The 24,546-nt window shown below is 41.5% G+C and overlaps 1 protein-coding gene across 1 annotated transcript in view; it reads right to left on the bottom strand.

The window, feature by feature from the left end:
* rpa1 (replication protein A1) overlaps positions 1 to 24,546 on the bottom strand; it is a 71,176-nt gene that overhangs the window by 27,049 nt on the left and 19,581 nt on the right. The window contains exons 8-11 of the mRNA XM_048557352.2: positions 18,906 to 19,008; positions 8,271 to 8,339; positions 5,888 to 6,080; positions 5,274 to 5,413 (exon numbers count right to left, since the gene is read on the bottom strand). Coding sequence (XP_048413309.1) covers positions 5,274 to 5,413; positions 5,888 to 6,080; positions 8,271 to 8,339; positions 18,906 to 19,008 — 505 coding nt within the window. The remainder of the gene's footprint in view (positions 1 to 5,273; positions 5,414 to 5,887; positions 6,081 to 8,270; positions 8,340 to 18,905; positions 19,009 to 24,546) is intronic.

Here is a 24,546-nt window from a genome sequence, read left to right as displayed (position 1 = left end):
CACAGCTTCATCAGTTTGGGGAAGAAACTATTCAATTTATTTTCTAATGTTCACAACAGAGTATGTTTAAATTAGTGCCATCATTATAACCTCTGATCAACATAAATAATTCATCGCCATACAGACCAAAATACCCTTAAGGGTCTCTATTAAGCCCCTCCATGATGTTCACAATTTTCACAATTGTAATTCTGCATCATGGTAAAATGCAAGTAAACCAACCTTACACCAAACAGCATCTGAAGAAGTGTATGTTTTATAAGACGTTGTAAACTACATTTTAGCAAGTAACAAACACAAAATTACTTTGTCATCTTGGTGTTGTTGCATTGATACTATGGTTCCAGAAACAAAATCAGGAGACCACGGCAAAGTGGCAACATTACTGGTTTTGTTTCTCAGACACTTAAGTTTACAGCCTGGGTATTTAAATTTAATCTATTAAAAATCAAGCATTGATGGTAACAATGAAAATACCAAGTGTGGTAAAAACCCATGTGATTCACTAATGTACCTTAAAGTCAGACATCTGCTGACCTTACCAAATGACTCTAGACTCTCAGCAATATGGCTGTGTCTCAATGGCTCCAAAGGGCAAATCAGGCGGAGCATTACTTGTGATTTAAAAAAAACACCTCTGCGCGTAAGTACTTCCCTTCCCTATTCTTACACAGTTTTTATCTTTTTCTATTGCAGATGCCACTTAACTGCTCAATCAGCTTACGCTTACATGCAGACTTTATTGCAAATTAAATATCAAAATTTTAATTTTCCATTATCCATTCTGAAGCCCTGCTTACTTGTACGTGAATAGTATGCACCAGCATTAAAGCTTCAGGTTATTGCAGTAATTGTCAACTGGTTTTGCATTCATCTATTTCAAAAGGGATGAAAAATTCCAATTACATGAAATTCTGCCTGACAATATCTCCAAGATGAGAGACACTACCCAAAATGTCGGCCTCTGTTCCTTTCACGAGCACCCAAGCAAGTTATATACAGTATATAATTAATGGTCAATTTCTTCCAAAGTTGACACCAGATGTTTGGCCAAAACATCCAAACAGTTCATACTTGCCATCACTTGTTGCTAAAGTCAAAAGGTGCTTAAGTGCAAACGCACTTAACGGAACAATAGCACACCACCGTAGGTAGCTGCCCTTTCAGCAGGCCAACACACGATATCGAAGTTATCATCATTATGGTCTGTGGGGCACTCCGGCAAATCTCACTAATGCGGCAACAGGGTATGAAGGATTAGTGTCAACATTATAGTCCAGACAAAATTTTGTGGCGAATAGAGAAGAACATCAAGAGATTGGAGGGTACTACCTACACAGCTTAGGCAGATGTTAAAAATAAGCAAGCAGAAGAAAGACAAAGTTGCAAAATACAAAGAAAATCGGTTGAGGAAATATCTGAATATTTGTCTGAATTAAAAACAATTTTGTACTGCATCGCAAAACCAACGTTTCACAGCATCTCCCACTAGAACTTGAAACCCAATAAACCTGTTGCAACAGTTTGTAATTAAACATGGACAATAGATACGGAATATTCTGTATCTACTGGAAATATGAATGAAATGCCCATGAATTTTGCTAGCCACTCATTGTAAAGTTAGAGTGAAAGATAAGTTTTAATCTGCAATTTGAGAGGGAGAAGGGAGAATTGGAATTGTCAGTAATGCAGTTGAAGAAAGGGAACTATGGAGCTATGAGGGAGGAGTTGGCCAAAGTTCAATGGTACAATACCCTAGCAGGGATGGCAGTTGAACAACAATGATTAGATTCCCTACAGTGTGGAAACAGGCCCTTCAGCCCAACAAGTCCACACCGCCCTTTGAAGCATCCCACCCAGACCCATGCCCCCAAAACCCACACACCCCTGAACACTGCAGGCAATTTAGCATGGCCAATCCACCTACCCTGCACATCTTTGGACTGTGGGAGGAAACCGGAGCACCCGGAGGAAACCCACGCACACACGGAGAGAATGTGCAAACTCCACACAGACAGTCACCAGAGGCTGGAATTGAACCTGGGTCCCTGGCGCTGTGAGGCTGCAGTGCCAACCACTGAGCCACCGTGCCACCCTATGGTAGGTATTTCTGGATGTAATGCAGAAGGTGCAGGATCAGTTCATTCCAAAGAGGAAGAAAAGATCCTAAGGGGAGGCAGGGGCAGCCGTGGCTGACGAGGGAAGTTAAGGACTGTATAAAGATAAAAGAGAAGAAATATAACATAGCAAAGATGAGCGGGAAGGCGGAAGGCTGGGAAACTTTTAAAGAGCAACAGAAGACGAAGGCAAACTAGCCAAAAATATATAGGATAGTAAAAGCTTTTTTAGGTATGTGAAAAGAGAACAAAATGGTTAAGACTAAAATTGGGCCCTTAAAGGCAGAAAAGGGTGAATTTATTATGGGGAACAAGGAAATGGCAGAAGAGTTGAATAGGTACTTTGGATCTGTCTTCACTAGGGAAGACGCAAACAATCTCCCAGATGTGATAGTGGCTGAAGGACCTAGGGTAATGGATTAACTGAAGGGAATTTATATTAGGCAGGAAATGATGTTGGACAGACTGTTAGGTCTGAAGGCAGATAAGTCCCCGGGACCTGATGGTCTGCATCCCAGGGTACTTAAGGAGGTGGCTCTAGAAATCGTGGACGCATTAGTAATCATTTTGCAATGTTCTATAAATTCAGGATCAGTTTCTGCGGATTGGAGGGTGGCTAATGTTGTCCCACTTTTCAAGAAAGGAGGGAGAGAGAAAATAGGGAATTATAGACCAGTTAGCCTGACGTCAGTGGTGGGAAAGATGCTGGAGTGAATTATAAAAGATGAAATTACAACTCATTGGATAGCAGTAACAGGATAGGTCAGAGTCAGCGTGGATTTACGAAGGGGAAATCGTGCTTGACTAATCTTTTGGAATTTTTTGAGGATGGACAAGGGAGAGCCAGTGGATGTAGTGTACCTGGACTTTCAGAAAGCCTTTGATAATGTCCCACATAGGAACTTAGTGAGCAAAATTAGGGCACATGGTATTGGGGGAAAATTACTGATTTGGATTGAAAATTGGCTGGCTGACAGGAAGCAAAGAGTAGTGATAAACAGGTCCCTTTCAGAATGGCAGGCAGTGACCAGTGGGGTACCGCAAGATTTGGTGCTGGGACCACAGCTGTTTGCAATATACATTAATGATATAGATGAAGGCATTAAAAGTAATATTAGCAAATTTGCTGATGACACAAAGCCAGGTGGCAACGTGAAATGTGAGGAGGATGTTATGAGAATACAGGGTGACTTGGACAGGCTAGGTGAGTGGACGGATGCATGGCAGATGCAGTTTAATGTGGATAAATGTGAGGTTATCCACTTTGGTGACAAGAACAGGAAGGCAAATTACTATCTCATTCGAGTCAAGTTAGGTAAAGGGGAAGTACAATGAGATCTAGGTGTTCTTGTACATCAGTCAATGAAAGCAAGCATGCAGGTACAGCAGGCAGCGAAGAAAGCTAATGGTATGTTGGCCTTCATAACAAGAAGAATTGCGTATAGAAGCAAAGAGGTCCTTCTGCAGCTGTGCAGGGCCCTGGTGAGACCGCACCTGGAGAAAAGTGTGCAGTTTTGGTCTCCAAATTTGAGGAAGGACATTCTCGCTTTTGAAGGAGTGCAGCGTAGGTTCATGAGGTTAATTCCCAGTATGACGGGACTATCATATGTTGGAAGATTGGAGCGACTGGGCTTGTATAACTTGAGTTTAGAAGGATGAGAGGGGATCTGATTGAGCTGTATAAGATAATTAAAGGATTGGACACTCTGGAGACAGGAAGCATGTTTCCGCTGTTGGGTGAGTCCAGAACCAGAGGACACAGTTTAAAAATAAGGGGGAGGCCATTTAGAACAGAGCTGAGGAAAAACTTCTTCACCCAGAGAGTGGTGGATATATGGAATGCTCTGCCCCAGAAGGCAGTGGAGGCCAAGTCTCTGGATGCTTTCAAGAAAGAGATGGATAGAGCTCTTACAGATAGTGGAATCAAGGGTTATGGGGATAAGGCAGGAACAGAATACTGATTGTGGATCATCAGCTTTTGATCATAATGAATGGTGGTGCTTGCTCAAAGGGCTGAATGGCCTACTCCTGCACCTATTGTCTAGTGATCACAAATTGTAGATTTAGAGAGACAATCATGTATGTTCAACATAACAAAGCTCAAGCCAACAGTGACAATCAAGAGAAAAAGCCTCCGAAAACAGGAAAATCAATCACAATCATGATAAAGAATGGTTGTAAGGATGAAAGTGGCCTGACAAACATGGCTAAGTAAAGTTCAATGCTTCTGACCTGGTCAAAGAAAGCAAAACCACTGTCATTTGATATGGGTTCGGATCACATCTTGACTTTGTTGAAGTGATTCATTGTGTGGCCAACCATATCTCACTAAACGAGTGCTTCAAGGACCGCATTTGAAAAAAGTGGAACGACTGGACGATCAGAGATGTTCACCAAGGGAACAGCATTGGAACCTCAAGGATAGCAACTCCATTATACAGTTCACTGTAGATTTCTCATACAGAACTAAAATAGAGATGACAGTCATGGGATATCCAACGCACTCCTTAGCATAGAAGATGAATATTTGTGGGATTCTTTTATCCTGAATACGTCTTAATGTCTCTGATGAATATGACAGATTTAATTAATTGATCTTATATTTACAGAAACCAATTTCTGAAGATTAGCAACCATTAAAGGCTTTCCACTCTGCTCACACTTCTTTTGGAGATGGAGTGACAGAACACTATCCGATATGGCTACTGCAATAGCAGGGCAATAAGAAGGTGCAGATTTCAAACTCTCCAGAAGTGTTACTTATGTAAAAGTCAACCCCTATATCTAAGCTAAAAACTTAGTCTCAGAAGTTCAACTTTTATAGGAGTACAAGCTGGATGACAGTCTGAATTCATTTCCAAGAATTAATTTCACTGAATTGTGAAAAGCCCAAGGTAGGGAAAAACGTAAGAATGCAAAAACTATCAGTTCTAACTTCACTGCTACAACTATATTTTGAAATAATGTGCCATACTGGTGTAGATCATAATCATATGACGAGTGTTGATTGCTTCCTTTCCAAAGATACTACACAGGACTACCCATTGTGATCACAATTCAGATAATAACCACTGCTGCAAGAAAATTCAGTCAATTTCAAGTATTGAAAACAATTGATTAATTTGATCCAAAAAAATTCTGAAGAAAGATGCTTACATCCTCACCCCACAGCGTAGCAGTGACAATTTTTCCACTCATATCCAACAGACTAACGTTCCTCTTAGATACTTCTCGATTGTTTGACTTCACTGTTATCTTACTGACATCTTCAAATGACTTACACACTCCAATTACATCTGGAAAGAGCCATTTAAAAAGTGACCGTGAGAAATTATACAGAATATAGCATCAAAATAGTCTAACAGATGAAATAAACATCACTTAGTGGCCCAGGATCAATGTGGGTCGAAAGCTCTTGTTCCAACTTCAAGTCAAAATTGAAGCAGAGACTTTCTAAAGTAAACATTCGGCTGTTGAATACAGCCAAGGCAAAGATTGATACATTTTTGGATTACTCAGGGAATCGGAGGTCCTGGCATGAAATGAAGCTCAAGTCAAGGGCCAGTGCAATCTCATCCAACAGCACAGCAGGCCTTGGCTAGGACTTATTTGAACTTTGACCTGTAGAAAAATTACCATATACCACTTCAATACTAGGTTGTACTAGCAGACAGCAGGATGCGGCATCCGAAAAACACCAGTGATCATGAGCAGCACCATGTGTTACTAAATTTGGACTATATTGAACCATCCCGATAAAAGTCTCTCACCAAGCATCGTATCCTTGTTCTTATTTTCCAGCTGATCTATGGGCACAAACTCAAATTGGACCGTTGGCAAATCATCCGAGTCATCACAAGGGATCACAGTGGTCTCATTAGTAAAAGTCATCTCATAATCATTCTTCACAGATGTATACTGCTTATTGGCAGTCTTCAATGTTCCTTTTGACACATAATATACCTGAAATTAGAAAGCAGAAGCATTTAACCTAACTGCTTTAAACAATTAAGAATAATTTACAACTTTTCTTTCACCCTATATCAAATAGAGTCAGAGTCAGAGTTCTACCACACAGAAACAGATCCTTTGGTGCAATTAGTCCATGCTGACCAGATACCCCAAATAAACCTAGTCCTATATGCCAGCATTTGGACCATATCCCTCTAAACCCTCCCTATTCATGCACCAATCCTGATGCCTTTTAAATCTGTAATTATACCAGCCTCCACCACTTCCTCGGGCAGCTCATTCCATATACACACCACCCTCTGCGTGAAAAAGTTGCCCATCAGGTCCCTTTTAAATCTTTCCCCTCTCACCTTAAACCTATGCCGTCTAGTTTTGGACTCCCCTACAGTGGGGAACAGACCTTGTCTATTTATCCTATCCCATGCCCCTCATGATTTTAGAAACCTCTATAAAGGTCATCCCTCAGCCTCCTACGCTCGAGGGAAAAGAGCCCCATCTGTCCAGCCTCTCCCTATAGCTCATACTCACAATATCTGGTCATCCTAAACTTAACAACAAAATAAACAGTTGCATATCAGTCATAAAGCAACTCAACAGCCAAATGCACAAGTTTACTACAACTATTCTTGCAAGTTGTTTCAGGTGTAACTTCTTGCATTTTTTTCGGGAGTAACTTTTGCATCTCCTTCCAATCTCCACATGACTCTGGCCAAAAAGGAAGCACCACAGGTCAATGAAGACATCCTTCCTGGTCTACTTAACAGGCTTGAGGTGTTGAATGAATCATTCTTGATCCAATGACAAATCTCACCAAATAGGCAGATGCCTGATTCTCATCCAAAACTATAATTAAGGGATCTAGACAAATTATTCAGGAGGCACAAGCTCAAGTTCCACAATCTCAGTAACATCTATGAATGTACAATGAACGAGGGACGAAAATAGCTTATAGTCTTCATTTTAACATACTAAATGAGTTTCCTTTTAAACTCTGATCTCTGACTCAATAGCAACCACCTCCTTCAGACTTCTGATCCAAGTAACCTTCAGCTACAATTGGAAAGCATTTCCTGCTTCGATCCTCAAAATCTTTCATAATTTTGAAAAACTATTGTATGCGTATTAATTTTACTCCTTCATGAAAGTCTCAACTTCTGTCAAAACTTTAACCGGTAATTTTAAGGAACAAGAATGTGAGCGAGTCAATCTCTCATGGCAATTCCAGATTAAGCCAGGTTACAGGACAATTGGACTGGGACGCATAAGTCATTATGATGTCATACATGATTTTAACATTTCCAATATGGTTTTGTATGTCCTATTAAAACAGTATCCACGAAAACCAGTCAGTCATTCTTCAAATCCTCTTGTCATTGTTGCAACTGCAGCATTTTAATTGGGAAGGTGGTGCAATTACAACATTGAAAGTTTACAAAAGCAGTTTTCATCTGAAATGTGGTCTTGAGTCTATAATACAAATGCTTAATACATGCAACTAGAATTATAATGCAAGTGTACATAAAACCAAGATCTTTAATTTGAATGAAGTCTCCAAAGCTGGCAGAGATACATTTAAAAAACTTGAGCTACAATCAAACTTTGTTTTTAAAAGTCAACATTCCATTCCCCTATTCATGCTCATGTCACATTCAGACAAAGTAGTACCCACAGGGGAGGGGACACAATATCTTTTCTTAGAGAGAAATCTTTAACCTCTCCCAAGAAAGTCAATGAATTCATCTGTGCTGCTGGATTCCAAATCAACATAGCGGTGAGTGGACCCTCATTCTGACTGTAAATAGAATGAGATGCATTCTATCACATATGTTCTCTGACACTTTGAAAATTAGTAAGACCAAGACTGTAGATTTACAATGCATCTCAATGTTGACGCAGATTTTATAGTTGCAAGATAAAATCAACTCCACAATAACAAAGCTATTTTCCTTTATATGAATGGTTCTCAGAGACATATTTTAAGCTCCATCTTAAATAAAGCTAGACATCATTGTAATACAACAAGATCATTGAATGTACAAGCATCTACCTTCCAAAGGTGCCTTCACTTTGGAAGCAAGTGCACAAATCTGAGTATTCTGCAGACTAGGACATAAAACATCTTGGGACGTATGAACACAATGTATTAAGTGTAGTAGTCCGAGAACAAGACGGGCTTTTTACCTTATTCACTTCAATAAGTGGGAAGTACTTATCCACCTGGTCAGTGAAAGCTGTGGCTCGAATTTCACCCTGCAAAACAAAGCAATTCAAATCAATAGGAGCTCTGCATCTAGTTAGGGGTAATTCCTGTACCAAGATCAAATTTCTTTTTTAAAACTACAATTCATAACCTCCAGCTGGTTCTGTGGCACTCCATTTCCATCTTGCCCATGGTCCTTCCATTAGTGTTAAGAACAGAAGTTCTTTATCAGGAACAGCTTCAGAGGGTCTTAGCTAAGATCAAGAAATTACTACGCAGGGAAGTTACAAGTGAAAAAACCATGCTCAATTGTGTCAGTAGGATAGCCTAGCTTACGCGATTTTGTGCTTAACATAATTCATTTTTAAAAAAAATCAATGCTGCCAAACTATTCCATTAAACAGTCAGCTTTGAGACAAATTACTTCTATTTGCTTTTTAAATGAAAGTTTATTGTATTTTAACAAGTGGTACAGTGGAATCTATTTTAGATATTACTGTTCTTTCAACAAAACAGCTCTCGATTATCTGGTGGAAGAAATTTGCAAGAGACAAGTAAAGTACACCTTTATGCAGTGTCTGGTGAATAAGATTTAGAAATAAATAATAAATGCCAAAAAATGATGATTAACAAACAGTGGAAAGCAAATGCATTGATTTTTAAACCCAAAAGAGCTACAAATTATATCTCACTGATACTGCTATGTAGAAGTACCAAGACCTTTCAGTCATGGACATCGTGGAAACTTTCATTTAAAGATGGGAGAAAGGTACTTATAAATCAGTGGATTACACAGACCCAAAACAATATTGCTTTGCACATGGACCCACTATTACGTGGGACTGGAAACTGGTCCCATTATATTATGGTAGTGATATTAGGCTGAAGCAGCGGAAAGTCAAAAATAATGGTGCCATGTGGTAGATAAACATTGTTGCAGTGAGCGGGGAGTGAACGAATAGATTTGCAGATGCAAAAAGCATCAGTCCACGCCCTATGTTGATGAACAAACTGAGTGTAGAGTTTAAAATACTACAATTATATATGGCTCAAACCAAGGCCATTTATGAAAACAATAAGGCCATCCTTTTTAAAAAAAATAACTGAAAATAGCAGATTAAAGTAAATTACATTACACAGAATTAACAAAAGTCCTGAAAAATCAAATGGATGTCCAATTTATTCTTCCAGATTATAACCTGAGAGATAACAACGAAACACCCTGATGTCTAAATGCTGAACTGAAACAAATATGGCCGAGGTCGAACATAATTCATAGCACCTTCATAGAGAAGATTGTTCAACATCACCTCGCATATTTGGGGATGTAACAGGGAGAACAGCTTCATAGAAACATAGAAAGTAGGAGCAGGTGGTGACCATTCACCCTTCCAGCCTGCTCCAAATTCATCCAGATCATAGCTGATTGTCACAACTCAGTAGCTTAATCCTGCTTTCTCCACATAACCTTTGATTCCATTTGCTTCAAGCACTACATCTGACTGCCTTTTGAATACAATGTTTCAGCATCAATTATTTCTTGTGGTAATGAATTCAATAGGCTCAGCACTCTTTGGGTGAACAAATATCTCATCTCCAGCCTAAATGGTCTACACTGACTGTGACCCCTGGTTCTGAATGCACCCACCATCAGGAACATCCTCCCTGCATCTACCTTATCTAGTCCTGTTAGAATGTTATAAGTCTCTATGAAATTCCCCCCTCTCATTCGTCTCAGCTCCAGCAAAACAAACCTAACATACTCAGTATCTCTGCATATGCCAGTGGTGCCATCCCTGGAATCAGCCTGGTAAATCTTAGCTGCACGCCTTCAAGAGCAAAACGATCCTCCCTGGAAAAGGAAACCAAAACTGCACACAATATTCTAGGTGTGGCCCCATTAATGCCCTCACTGCAACAACACATGCCTGCTCCTGTACTCAAAATCCCTTGCAATGAAGGCCAACATACTATTCGAGGTCTGTACCACCTGCTGCACCTGCATGCTTACCTTCAGAAAGTGGTGCACAAGGACACCCAAGTCCTGCTGCACACTCTTCTCTCCCAATTTACAGCCATTCAGATAGTAATCTGCCTTATTGTTTTTGCTGCTAAAGTGAATAACCTCACATTTATCCAAATTATACACATTTGCCATTGATTTGCCCACTGACCAAATTTGTCCAGATTATGCTGAAGAATCTGTGCATTGCTGTCACAATTCCATCTCCCACCCAACTTGGTAGCATCTGCAAACTTGAAGATGTTATATTTTATACACTCATCCAAATCATTAATAAATGTTGTGAATAGGTGGGGTCCCAGCACTGACCCTTGTGACACCCGACTAGTTACCACCAGCCAATTTGAAAAGGACTCATGAATTCCTACTCCTTGTTGCCTCTCTGCCAACCAGTTTTTGATCCATCTCAATACACCTCCCCCAATGCCATACATTTTAATCTTGCGCAATAATCTCTTGTGCAGGACTTTGTCAAATGCTTTCTGAAAGTCCGAATAGACCACATCAACTGGCTCCCCCTTGTCAACTCCACTAGTTACATCTTTATAGAATTCCAGATTTGTCAAGCATGATTTCCCCTTCATAAGTCCATGCTGACTCTGTCTGATCATGCCACAGTTTTCTAAATGCTCTGCTATAAAGTCTTTGATAATGGATTCAAGAATTTTCCCCACTTTGGACGCTAGGCTTACTGATGTATAATTCCCTGTTTTCTCTCTACCCCTCTTTTTAAATATTGGGGTGACATTAGCTAAACTCCAATCTGCAGTCTACAGAATCCTGGAAGACAGAAGTGGCACACCATAAGAGGTCAAAAATAATGGCGCCATGTGGTAGGGCCATGGGTACCCACATGGGCCCAAGCTATGCCTACCTCTTTGTTGGATACGTGGAACAGTCCCTCTTCCAAAGCTACACTGGCCCTCTTCCCCCATCTCTTTTGCATAAATCAGCAACTTGTGTCACATCAGCTGATGAAGAAAGAGGCAAAATCCCAAGCCTCGAAACAGGCAGGTGTTCCATAACAAGATGGCAGCGTTGAATACAGTGCAGCAAAATACGGATAAAATGAATATATTTTTGGAAGAATTGCTGCACCCATTGAAGAAAACAGATTTTACTGCTACATGGAATGGACAAAACAGAAATTTGAGCCTTTACACAAAGTCTCCTTCACAGATTGGACAATAGAATAGAGGGATATGCAGGAGGATAGAAAACTAAGATTAGACAGAGTATACAGCGGCAACTTTTTTCTATTGGTTTTTGTGGGACGTGGACGTGGTTGGCTGGCCGGCCAGCATTTCTTGTCCATCCAGAGCAACCCTTCAGAAGGCAGTGGTTAGCTGCCCTCTTGAACTGCTGCAGTCCTCCTGCTCTGGGTTGACCCACAATACTATTAGGGAGAGAATTCCAGGATTTTGACCCAGCGGCAGTGGAGGAATAGGCCAAATGGCTGGTTCTTGTGCTGCAGACGCAAGTATTTAAATCACACCAACCATGCCATAATAAAAAAAATTCAGACTAAATTCCAGAATCTTATTCTGCAAGGTTTATCCCACTCTATCTTCTGAATATAGAAGAAATATAATGGGTGCACTCTGGATTCTCTTCCCTTGTGTGTGCAAACATTCAAATTACTCCAGGAAACGTCAGACTTTGTTGTATAATTCATTGCAGTCTTGTGTTTTATGATGAGATGACCAAACCAGACCATACATTATTTATTTAAACCCTTTAGTAAAGACAAAATTATTGGAATTCTGAAGAGTCGGGTGCAATATGCATTCCATATAATTCTCTGAAGTTCTACAGTCAACTGCATAAAGGAGATTGTGATCTGCAGTATTAACTAAGTGCCTGCCCTGCTGGACATGTAGTTTCAGCTCAATGTTAGTTATTAAAAATTTGCTGTCAAAATATGTTGCAAATACACTCAAAGAAGCCCAATAGCTTAAATATTGCAGTACTGGGACTTGAGGTGACAAACATTCTTAGCTGGATTTTACAGCGAAGGAGAATTTGTTTTTTTTTCCCCCCAGATTCCTGGGACTCAAATGCACCAACAAGAGGATGAATCACCAGCTAAGAACACACAGCAAATGACACTGAATGAACTGATCCTTAGGTAGTGCATTGAGGACAGCCATGCAGTACCACTGATCTAGGTCAGTATTGACTTCTGCAGATTCTTAAATATGCCTCAGGTATTTACAGTATTTCCACTGGTAGTAAGGTCTACATGTTCTCACCATTCTCTGGATTCACAAGTTTCACTTGAATTCTCAGATTTAGCAGAAACTGCTTTACAGTCTCTGAATGCAGGGTTGTAATAAAAAGGCAGGGAAGTGGGAGTAAAATGAGCGGTTCTTGCAGGAACAGAACATACAAATGGTTATTTTCTGGGTAACTACTCTAATGTTTTTATTCTATAATTGACAGTAGTGACGATTAAATGTATGTGAGCCATGGATAACAGGTTCTTTCATTTGTCAGTAGAAAGTTAGTTCAGCCCTGGTTTTTCTCTAGTATGCAAAAGTGTCCATAAAACGCTGAGGTTAAGTGCTAGACCATGGTAAGGATGGGTCTTTCCACACTTGACTGTTTTGGTAATAAGGTCTGAATGAGTACAACTACGGCATTGCCTGCTAAGTAAATAAGCCAGTTTACAGTCATTTCTAGAATCACTGATTAAGGCACAGAAGCAGGTCATTTTACCAAATTTCTTTAACAATAGGTGGCCTGAACAATGAAGTCAGTGTCATTTCCCCACTCTATCCTTGGAGTCGTGCTTTTGTTTCCCCTCAGCATCAATCTAATTTTCTTTGCTTTGTCCAACAAGGGTAACTGGGCAAAGTACCAAAGGATAAAGCTATTCTTACAATACTTAGTCAATGAGTTACCATCATGGGATACCCTAAAATCGAAACAATTCAAAATATTAAATTTTTGAACATTTTAAAATCATTGAACCACCACACACACTGTCGCAAATCAAGGATCTCACGGAACTGCCACAGGGCACTTTGAACTGGAAGGGTAAACAGCCAGAGGTTATGGCCTATTTTTGGGGCAATGACATAGGAAGAAACAAACATCAGTCCTATAAGCATACTTTAGGGGATTAGATAGGAAACTGAAAAGCAAAATTTCAAAAGGCAGTAATTTCCAACTTTTGCGCATACAAATAAAGGCACAAACATAGCAGATGAATGCAGGCTGGCGACATGGTATAGAACTGATGGATCGATTTAGATTCCTGAAGATTTGGGACCATTTCTGGCAGAGGCAGGACCTCTAGAAGGTGGACAGATTACAAGTGAACAGGAATGGGGCCAGAGATAGTAGGAATTGCCGACGCTGGAGAATCTGAGTTATCATGGTGTGAAGCTGAATGAACACAGCAGGTCAAGTAGCATCACAGGAGAAGGGAAGTTTGACGTTTTGGGTCGAGACCCTACTTCAGAAATGGGGGAGGGGAAGGGGATTCTGAAATAAATAGGGAGAGAGGGGGAGGTGGATAGAAGATGGGTAAAGGAGAAGATAGGGTGAGAGGAGACAGACAGATCAAAGAGGCGGGGTTAGAGCCAGTGAAGGTGAATGTAGGTGGGGAGTTAGGGAGGGGATAGGTCGGTCCAGGGAGGATGGACATGTCAAGAAGGCGGGATGAGGTTGGTGGGTAGGAGATGGGGTGTGGCTTGAAGTGGGAGGAATAGTTAGGGAGGCAGGGACAAGCTGAGCTGGTTTTGGGATGTGGTCGGGGGAAGGGAGATGTTGAAGCTTGTGGAGTCCACACTGATACCCTTGGGCTGCAGGGTTCCCAAGCGAAATATGAGATGCTGTTCCTGCATCTTTCGGGTGGTGTCATTGTAGCAATGCAGGAGGCCCAGGATGAATATGTCGTCCGAGGAGTGTGGTTGGGGAGGGTTTTGAAATGGTTCGCGACCGGAAGGTGTAGCTGTTTGTTGCAAACTGAGCACAGGTGTTCCACAAAGCAGTCCCCAAGCCTCTGCTTGGTTTCCCCAATGTAGAGGAGGCCACAACAGGAACAGCGGATACAGTATATCACATTACCAGATGCACAGGTGAACATCTGTTTGACGTCGAAGGTCTTCTTAGGGCCTGGGATGGGGGTGACCGGGGAGGTATAGGGGCAGGTGTAGCACTTGCTTCGGTTGCAGGGAAAAGTGCCATGGGTGGTGGGGCTGGAGGGGAGTTTGGAGCGGACAAGGGAGTCACGGAGAATGCAGTCCCCCTGGAAAGCACACAAGAGTGGGGAGGGAAAAATATATGTCTTTGGTAGTGGGGTCAGACTGCAGATGGCAGAAACGTTGGAGGATGATGTGTTGGATTTGGAGGTTGTGGGGTGGTATGTGAGAACGAGCGGGATTCTGTTTTGTTTATTATTGCAGATAGGGGGTGTGAGGGATGAATCATAGGAAATGCAGGAGACACTGTCCAGGACATTTTCAATCACTGTGGAGGGGGAGTTGCGGTCCTTGAAACAAAAAAGAGGATACCCGAGATGTTCGGAAGTGGAGTGCCTCATCTCAGGAGCAGATGCAGCGGAGGCAAAGAAATTGGGAATAGGGGATGGCCTTTTTACAGGAAGGTGAGTGAGGGGAGGAGTATTCAAGGTAGTTGTGGGAGTCAGTAGGCTTAAAATGGATATCAGTTTCCAGGTGGATGCCAGAGAGGGAGACAGAGGTCTGGGAAGGTGAGAGAGGTTCAGAGATGGTCCAGGTAAACTTAAGGTTGGGGTGGAAGTTCTTAGTGAAGTGGGTGAACTGTTCAAGCTCCTCATAGGAACACAAGGCGCCGCCGAAACAGTCAATGTAACGGAGGAAGAGGGCCAGTGTAGCTTTGGAAGAGGGACTGTTCCACATATCCAACAAAGAGGTAGGCATATCTTGGGCCCATGTGGGTACCCATGGCCACCCCTTTGTCTGCAGGAAGTGGGAGGAATTAAAGGAATTAAAGTTGTTGAGGGTGAGGACAAGTTTGGATACACAGATGAGGGTATCAGTGGAGGGGGATTGCTCAGGCCTGCGGGACAGGAAGAAGCGAAGGGCCTTTAGGCCATCTGCATGGGTGTATATGGACTGGACGTCCATAGTAAAAATGAGGTGTTGGGGACCAGGGAATTGGAAGTTCTGGAGGAGGTGAAGGGCCTGAGAGGTGTCACGGACGTAGGTAAGGAGTTCCTGGACCAAGGGGGAGAAAATGGAGTCCAGATAGGTGGAGATAAGTTTGGTGGGGCAAGAGCAGGCGGAGACAATGCCCTGGTTGACCCAGTCAGATTTGTGGATTTTGGGAAGGAGATAGAAGTGAGCTGTGCGGGGTTGGGGAGCAGTGAGGTTGGATGCTGTGAGTGGGAGGTCACCTGAGGTGTTGAGGTTGTGGATAATTTGGGAGATGATGGTTTTGTGCTGGAGGGTGGGGTCATGATCAAGGGGGCGATAGGAGGAGGGGTCAGAGAGCTGGTACCTGGCCTCAGTGATGTAGAGGTCAGTGTGCCATACTACTACTGCGCCTTCCTCGTCTGCGGGTTTTATGGTGAGGTCAGGATTGGAGCAGAGGGCTGCACATTCTGCGGGGGAGAAGCTGGAGTGGGTGAGAGGAGTAGAGAGGTTGAGGCAATCGATGTCTCGTCGACAATTAGAGATGAAGAGGTCGAAGGAGGGTAGGAGGCTTTGGGGTGCTGTCCAGGAGGAGGGGGTGTGTAGGAGGTGAGAGAAGGGGTCAGTAGAGGGAGGGTTAAGCTTGCGGTTAAAGAAATAAGCGCGGAGGCGGAGGAAAAGCTGCTCAATGTCCAAACCAGGAGTTGTATTTGTCGACGTGTGGATGGAGGGGGACAAAGGGGAGTCCTTTATTGAGGACTGACCGTTATATATATTTTAAAAATTCTTCTGCATGAAATGTTGGAGTTTTCTCCCTCACGTCTTGCACAGTAAAATAATCCCCGTTAATGTTTGGGTAGTTAAAATTCACTACTTTTACTCTATTATTCGTTGATGTTTTTGTAATTGGGGATGGACCTTCTTCACAGGAAGGCTTTACTAAAACAGTGAGTGGATTTAAACTAGGTTGGCACGGGTATAGGGTCCTGACAGTACTTTGGAGGGAAGATAAGCTGGCATGGAATCACAAGTTAAAATGCAGGAGAGTGATCCTGAAGGCAAAAACAAAAAAAAAAACAGGCTAGTTAAGAAAGAAGTGAGTTTAGCAATACTTAAATTTAGAAAAAAGGAGCTTGAGGAATAAAGCAGATGAGCCAAGGGCAGGTAGACACATGGGAGTATGTAATCCATGAAGTGGCTAAAAGATAGGCAGGATTGGCCTCTCAATATTCCTGGTTACAGAACATTCAGACAAATCAGACTTGTAAGGATAGAAGAGGGGTTCGCAATAATGATCAAGGAGTACCAAGGGATGGATAGCAAAAAGCTTTTTGCCCCCAGAGTGGGGGACTCAATTACTAGGGGTCATAAGTTCAAAGTGAGAGGAGGAAAGTTTCAGGGAGATACGCGTGGCAAGTTCTTTATACAGAGGGTGGTGGGCGCCTGGAACGCGTTGCCGGCGGAGGTGGTAGACGGAAACACGTTAGCGTCTTTTAAGATATATTTGGACAGGGAGCAAATGGACACAGACCGTTAGAAAATAGATGACAGGTTAGACAGAGTATCTTGATTGGCGCAGGCTTGGAGGGCCGAAGGGCCTGTTCCTGTGCTGTAGGTTTCTTTGTTTGTATCTTGGAAGGATCATCCAGTAAGACCACATGGAGAGAAGTAAAAAAAGACAAACATTCTGTTGGGTGTGCATTATAGCACCCCAGTCAGGGAGACAGAGGATCAAATGTGTAATCCAATTACAAACACATTTAAAAATAATGGAGTAAAAGTAGTGAATTTGAACTACCCAAACATTAACCGGAATTATTTTATTGCACAAGGTATAAGGGAGAAAACGCCTACATTTCACGCAGAAGAGCTTTTTTTTTCAGCCTGTATGTAGGAGGCGGCACAGGGCAGTTCTGGACCTAATATTTTAAAGTTTGAGCTGGCATTTTGAAGACAATGAACATAACTCAGTTGGATTTAGGATAGTTATGGAAAATGATAGATAGGTCAGGAAAATAATGTCTAAAGTTGGGGGCAGGGGAACTAATTTTAGTAAGATTTGATACAATTTAACATGAGTGTACTGGGAGCAGCTATTCGCAGATAAAACTGCTTCCCACTGTTCTGACATTGTGTCTGGGCCAAACATGTAATTGCATAAAAAACGGCCGTTAGACCACTTTAGGAGTGCCACATGCAGTTCAGTTCACCACTTGACAGGTAGGGTGTGATTGGTCTTGAGAAAATGCAGGGGAGTTTTACCAGGATATTGCCTGAGCTGAGGCGTCTGAGCCGTGAGGAAAGATGGAGTGGCCTGGGGTTGTTTCCCTTGGAGCAGTGAAAGTTGACAAGCGACCTGAAACGAACGTGCAACATTATGATGGGGATAGATAGGGTACTTACAATATCTAAGAGCACAGAGTTAAGGTAAGAGGTAGAAAGCTAAAAAAAAAACAGCAGAGAAAAGGAAGATGTTTTTTCCACTCAAAGGGTGATGGAAGTCTGGAATTCTCTACCACAAAGGATGGTCGAATTAGAAACAATCAACTATTTAAGCAGAATTTAGGTATTCACTTCTGGTCACTGTAGCCTCTAAGGCTACAGGCCAAAAGGAGGAAAATGAGACTAGTGCAGTCAGATCTTTATTGACCAGCACAGATATGATGGGCTGAATGTCCTCATTCTGCACTGTATGATTCTATACATTTTGACAAATGATACAGCTGCTAAGATTACACGATTAGCATAGAAAAATAAATTCTGTTGATGCACTAAACCCTCCATAAAATGTTATGAGGGAAACAACTGCACCGGATCAACTAACAAGAGACTTCGATTTGTTTGGCAGATATTTTTGGCAAAGCAATATGAAAAAGATATCTGAAAGGTGGTTTATCAAATCAATTAGAGAGAGCATCACTAAATCCATCCATTAAGTACAATAATCAAGATGGCCTGAAATCTAATGTTGAGTCAGTTCTGGTTGTGTCCACCACGTAAAAATCAAATTATAGCAGGTCTTCAGAAACCATCGGACAGTCTGGTGCCAGGCTGTGAATTCTTTGGCCTGCACAGTGCTCTAACACACAAACAAGTATTTGAAAAACTATTAGCAACAAATCATTTTAAATAGCATATTGGATTTTTTTTTCCCCAAAAAGCCCTAATAATAAACCAAACATGGCTAATAATATTAAAATAAATCAATATACAATTTTAAAAAGATTCAAAAAATAAGTCAAGTTGATCAATAAGTTGACTTTTAAAAATGTCTAAGTATAAACAGTCCAAACAGAGATGGATTGATTTGGCCATCATGCACAAAGATCTCCCTTAAGGGCTCATGAAGCAACAAGAAAGTCTGCCCCCTGCTGACCAGCACACATTTTCCCGATTATGAAGCAGGTTGACTAGGACTACCTCCTTGTGGTCAGCAAAACAAAACAAACAAACATTCACAGGAGGATTCTTACACTCTCATCCAGCAGCTCAATGGAAAATAACTTTCCCTCTCCACGAGAGTTGCTCCATGTTCTAATCTGACTCTTATTGGTAACACGAGCCCGAATTGTCCACCTAGGGAAAAAAAGCAAGATTTAAAAGAGCCTTTTTATTTCACAATTTAAGCCTATTCAAAATAGGCTCTAGGCAAAGATTATACGTAACAGCTTCTTTAATACTCTGCCATGATTGCAAAAATCAATTTTTTGAATCTGAAATATGTTGTTACTTGTTAAACAATGCAATGGATTAATGCGAACAGCAAAAGAAAAGCAGGATTTGTCCTCAGGAAACAAACTTTTTCCCCCCGTGCCCAGGACATCTTAGAAACTTCCTTTGAGGTTAACTCATGTGCAAGCACTTTTGGAGTTTATTTACATCCAAAAGATGCCCTCAGCTGATAGCATTACAATTACAAATTATCGGGGGAGAAGGAGGCAGCAGAAATTGTTTTAGGCATCCAATGACTTTCCCCTAGCCCAGGGGAGGCCTGACCAAACAGACATATATTTGAAGTCTGCTCAAACCTTTATGTTATTTGGTCTAACAAACGGAATTTCAACAAAAATCCACTTCTTTGTTTATCTGAAAATTCCCCAAGGCTAGGTCAAACCTCTAAGTAGCATGATTCCTGGCAGCATTCTACTGACATTCAGAAATATTCTTACATGTGGAATGCATTTTATAGCATATCTGACTTACTAAAAGCAAATAAAACACTGATATCACCTGCCTAACCAGAGTGTAACCCAAAGAATCTCTCCAACTACCAACAAAACTAAGTGCCTGCTATGAAGTACATAGTTCAATGAAGTGAGAACCAATTTATTTGGCCATTTTGTACATCTCTGGAACCTGGTACAACTCACACTGAGTTTGGCCAACCACAGGCAGTCACCTATCTAGGTACTAAACGGTAGAAATTTTGTTATTAAAAAATCTCGTAAGAAACCTGCTAAAACTTACCTCTTCAACTAACTGTTCGGTCACCTGCCCCGAGTCAATCTACCATAGCTCAGTCTCTTTCCATGAAAGATTTGCAGTACTATTATTTGACCAACAATACATTGTGTTTATATGCTTGTTTTGGATAAATGCAACTTTTAAAATAAATGAAGCGGGCAGTACAAGAACCCAAGATATTAATATGAAAAACAAATTCATGAATCTCAGTTGTATAGTGGTCAAGTTAACAGTGTTCGCGCCAGCTGTGACACAGGTGAAACTACTGCATCAGAATCTGGTGGGTGCAGTTCATTCCAGAGATTTGAACAATGAAATTCAGGTTGAAATTTCAGTATTTTGATGCAATGACACAGTTGTACCCATTTTTGGAAAACATTAACCTGATGTTCCATTTATCTCATATAGTCAAAGCAATCCCACGACACCATTTTGTACACCAAAGTGCCATGGCATACAATGTGCAAACTGAGACACAGGATTGGCATCAAAAGCCACAGTGCATCTTTCAAAAGATTCCAATAAGTAGAAAGGGTAGATTAAACAACTAGAACAATGCAAATAATTTCTCAAAAGCATTCAGAGATGCTCCTGCTATATATCCAAAATGGGAGTTACAATTTGGCTTGAAAAACAACAAATCTTACCTCAAGATCTTTTACAATACTACTGAAGCATGTAGCTTTACATTTTGGAAGATAAAATTCCACATGCAAGTCTGGGACTCTCAGAATTAACAATCATCGAGCTGAAATGAAGACTAGCTTAATAAATAGATTCAGAGGGGTTCTATTGAAAGAAATGCTGATCTCCACAGCTTCTCATAACTTAGTTTATAAGCAAACAAATGGCTTCTATGGAAAACAGCATACAAAAAACAGTTTTGTAGAGACAGTAGGAACTGCAAAAGCTGGAGAATCTGAGATAACAATGTTTAGAACTGGATGAACGCAGCAGGTCAAGCAGCAAAGCTGACGTTTCGGGCCAAGACCCTTCTTCAGAAATTTCTTCAGATTTCTGAAGAAGGGTCTAGGCCCAAAGCATCAGCTTTCCTGCTCGATCTGCTGTGCTCATCTAGTTCTGCACCTTGTTATCACAAAGTCTTACAACAGTTCTGCATTGCCTTTGTTAAACTACATCAGCTTTGAACAAAGAATTTTAATAAAGTCTCAGAGAGGTCATAGTTCTGATTCACCAGGTTGCTTTGACACCGGGCTCAAAAATTACAAGGACTAGTTGCAGAAACTGGTCTATATTGCCTTCCATTTGAGTAGCTGATCAAAGCAAGGTCTGAAAAATGTCAGAAGGATCAACAGTTTCTTTATATCAACGTCTTTAACTCTGTACGGAAAGCCAGAGCAAGGGGGTGTAAACCTAAAATTTAGAGTTTGGTCATTTATAAATGAAAATGTGAAATATTTCATACAGCCTAGAGCCCATCAAGACATTTGATTGGCAATGGCAAAACCTCAAATATATTTATTTAGTATGATGTTTTAGCCTTAAAAATTACACAAATATTAGAACAGATTCATAAAATGACGACAAAACTTACAAATCAGGGCAAAATGAGAATAACAAACACATTTAATCAGCAGTAGGGAATACTGAACACTGTTGGTAGAGGGACATTATTCAGAACCACAAAATGACAGGTAAAGAAGATGTAGCTGCAATTACATTATCTGGTGATACATATGTTAATTTAAATAAATTAATAGATCTCCTTTGCTGCTGCTTGCACAATTTTATAAATGACAATAGTTTTGTGTCATGGTCCACACAATACACTATATAACAAAGACTACATGCTTGACAATCTTTTTCCTACAGGCATAAAGGCTTTGAGGATAACTGTTGCTGAAATGTTTAACCTGGTTAGTTCCCTCAAGGTTACACAGGGCCACTGGAGCACATCAGACCAGATGAATTATCCTTTAACTGCTCTATTACCAAATATTTAGAAATGCATCAAATTAGGAACTTTACAAGATTGATTACAAGTTCAAGACAGAAGGGCATTTGAACATCCTTTGAAAAGATACGTTAAGTAGAAGTCAACTACAGTTCCACTTTTCTCCCAACTGAGAAGTACATTTATTGGACCCCTGATGTTCAAAATCAGTAGCTGCTTGTAAATACTCAGCACCCCTGCTGGAGAAGAGACTAGCCTTAAGGTCAGCAGAAAGTAACTAGCTTTTCTTCCATTTCCTTAAATAAAAAGTAAATTGTGACTTGAGTTATCAACACCTGATTTTGCCCAAATATCAAGTAACTCATTAGCGTCACATCATCTCCATAGAACCATAACAGCACAAAAGGGTGCCCTTTGGCTCTCAATAGGGAAATTCAGACAACTGCATTCACACACACTATCTCTGCAATCCAGCAAATTTATTTTTTCCCAATGCCCACCCAATTTCCTTCTGAACTGCCTCACTTCCAATAAGGAGTTCCAGGCCATTATCACTCAGTGTCTAAAAGGTCCTTCTTCATATTCTTTCCATCTTCAGATGAAAACTTAAATCTGTGTCCCCTAGTCCTTGTACCATCCGCTAATGTAAACACCTTTTTGACACCTATGGAAAGACACACTACGTAACTAGCTGGCATGAGAATGAAGAAACTGTGTGAAATTTCTCTCTTCTCTAAGGGCGGCACAGTGGCTCAGTGGTTAGCACTGTAGCCTCACAGCGCCAGGGACCCGGGTTTGATTCCAGCATTGGGTGACCATCTGTGTGGAGTTTTCACGTTCTCTCAGTGTCTGTGTGGGTTTCCTCCGGGTGCTCCGGTTTCCTCCCACAGTTCAAAGATATGCAGGGTAGGTGGATCGGCCATGCTAAATTGCCCGTAGTGTTCAGGGGTGTGTGGGTTATAGGGGCATGGGTCTGGGTGGGATGCTTCAAGTGGCGGTGTGGACTTGTTGGGCCAACGGGCCTGTTTCCACACTGTAGGGAATCTCATCTAATCTAGAACACAGGAAAGACAAAACCGCAATGTGAATTTGATATTTGGTTAACAATATCAGAAATTGCTGGAAAAACTCAGTTCTGGCAGCACCTGGGGGAGCAAAAGCAGAGTTAACTTTGAGCCAAGTGACCCTTCTTCAAAACTGATTGTAGATAGGGAAAAGCTGGTTACGTGTTACAGAAGAGGAAGGGGTAGGGGGAATAGAGAAAACAATAGGTGGAATTGGAGCCCTAATAGGTAAACAGAGATAATGGGAGCTGCAGATGCTGGAGAATCCGAGATAACAAAGTGTGGAGCTGGTTGAACACAGCAGGCCAAGCAGCATCTTAGGAGGACAAAAGTGGACGTTTCGGGCCAAGACTCTTCATCAGAAAAGGGGGATGGGGAGAGGATTCTGAAATAAATGTTTTTGGGGGGGGGGGGGGGGGGGGGGGTGGACCAAAGATGGATGGAGGAGAAGATAGGTAGAAAGGAGAGTACAGGCGGGGAGGTAGCATCCCAAAATCAGCCCAGCTCATCCCCGCCTCCCTAACCTGTTCTTCCTCTTACCTATCCCCTCCTCCCACCTCAAGCTGCACCTCCATTTCATACCTAACCTCATCCTGCCGCCTTGGCCTGTCCGTCCTCCCCGGATTGACCTATCCCCTCCCTACCTCCCCACCTAAAATCTCCTCTCCACCTATCTTCTCCTCCATCCATCTTCAGTCCACCTACGAACAAATACTGCTTAATGTTGGTAATGGCCTTCCGGTTGCCTGCCATTTCAACAACACCACACTCCCTGGCCAACACCGGTGTCGTGAGCTTGCTAGAGTGCTCCAACGAAGCTCAGTACCTCATTTTCTGCCTGGGAAGTCTGCAGCCTCTGGACTCAATTTCAGATTCAATAATTTTACAGCCTGTGCACCTTCTCCCATCTCCTCACGCCAAACCTCACAACAGGCCCCATCTTCACATGGACTACTATCATAAATAATCCATTGACACTGTCCCAGTGGCAGGCATTCATTCTCCCAGGGTAATCTTAGCCACCCTTGACCACATCATATATCCCAGCCCCTTCCTAACTAATCAGTTAAGGAGGGTCACTAGACCAGAGACATTTCTGCTTTCCCCCATCAATACCACCAGATATCCTGAGATTTTCCAGCAATTTCTGATGCTGATTCGGATTTCCAGAATCCGCAGTTCTTTGGTTTATTTGATCAATGTTTGGTTAACGTAGCCTGAAAGCAATATGCCAAGAACAGATGACAGCGATCAAACTCTGTTATTCTGTACTGCTGGGGGCAATGGAAATGTCAAAATACACAGTTTATCAATTAGAATAATGCAATGTTATATTAGCATAACACTAATATCCTTTAATTCTGTCAGATTACCCTTGGGAGATAGGGATTAGCCATTGATATTGATCTCAGTTTTCTTTTTACCTATTATTCACATCCTTCAGATTTATTCAGGAGCACAAAATTCATGAAAGAGCAAAATACATCTAGTCTATTGAAAGATTAGGTTTGATGAGATAAACAGCCTCCTAGACTTCCATGCTTTTATTTAAAGATGCAACCTGCACAAAGTACGTACAATTTTGTATTTACACAATGTGAACACAAACAGTTCATTAAAGCTGTTGATGTTTCAAAGCAGAAAGATGTAGAGACTGAGATTTTAAAAGTT

This window comes from Stegostoma tigrinum, chromosome 27 (genome assembly GCF_030684315.1).
Source record: "Stegostoma tigrinum isolate sSteTig4 chromosome 27, sSteTig4.hap1, whole genome shotgun sequence".
Classification (NCBI taxonomy): domain Eukaryota; kingdom Metazoa; phylum Chordata; class Chondrichthyes; order Orectolobiformes; family Stegostomatidae; genus Stegostoma; species Stegostoma tigrinum.
Note: the sequence above shows the minus strand (reverse complement) of the source record. Positions and strands in the feature narration are given on the sequence as shown.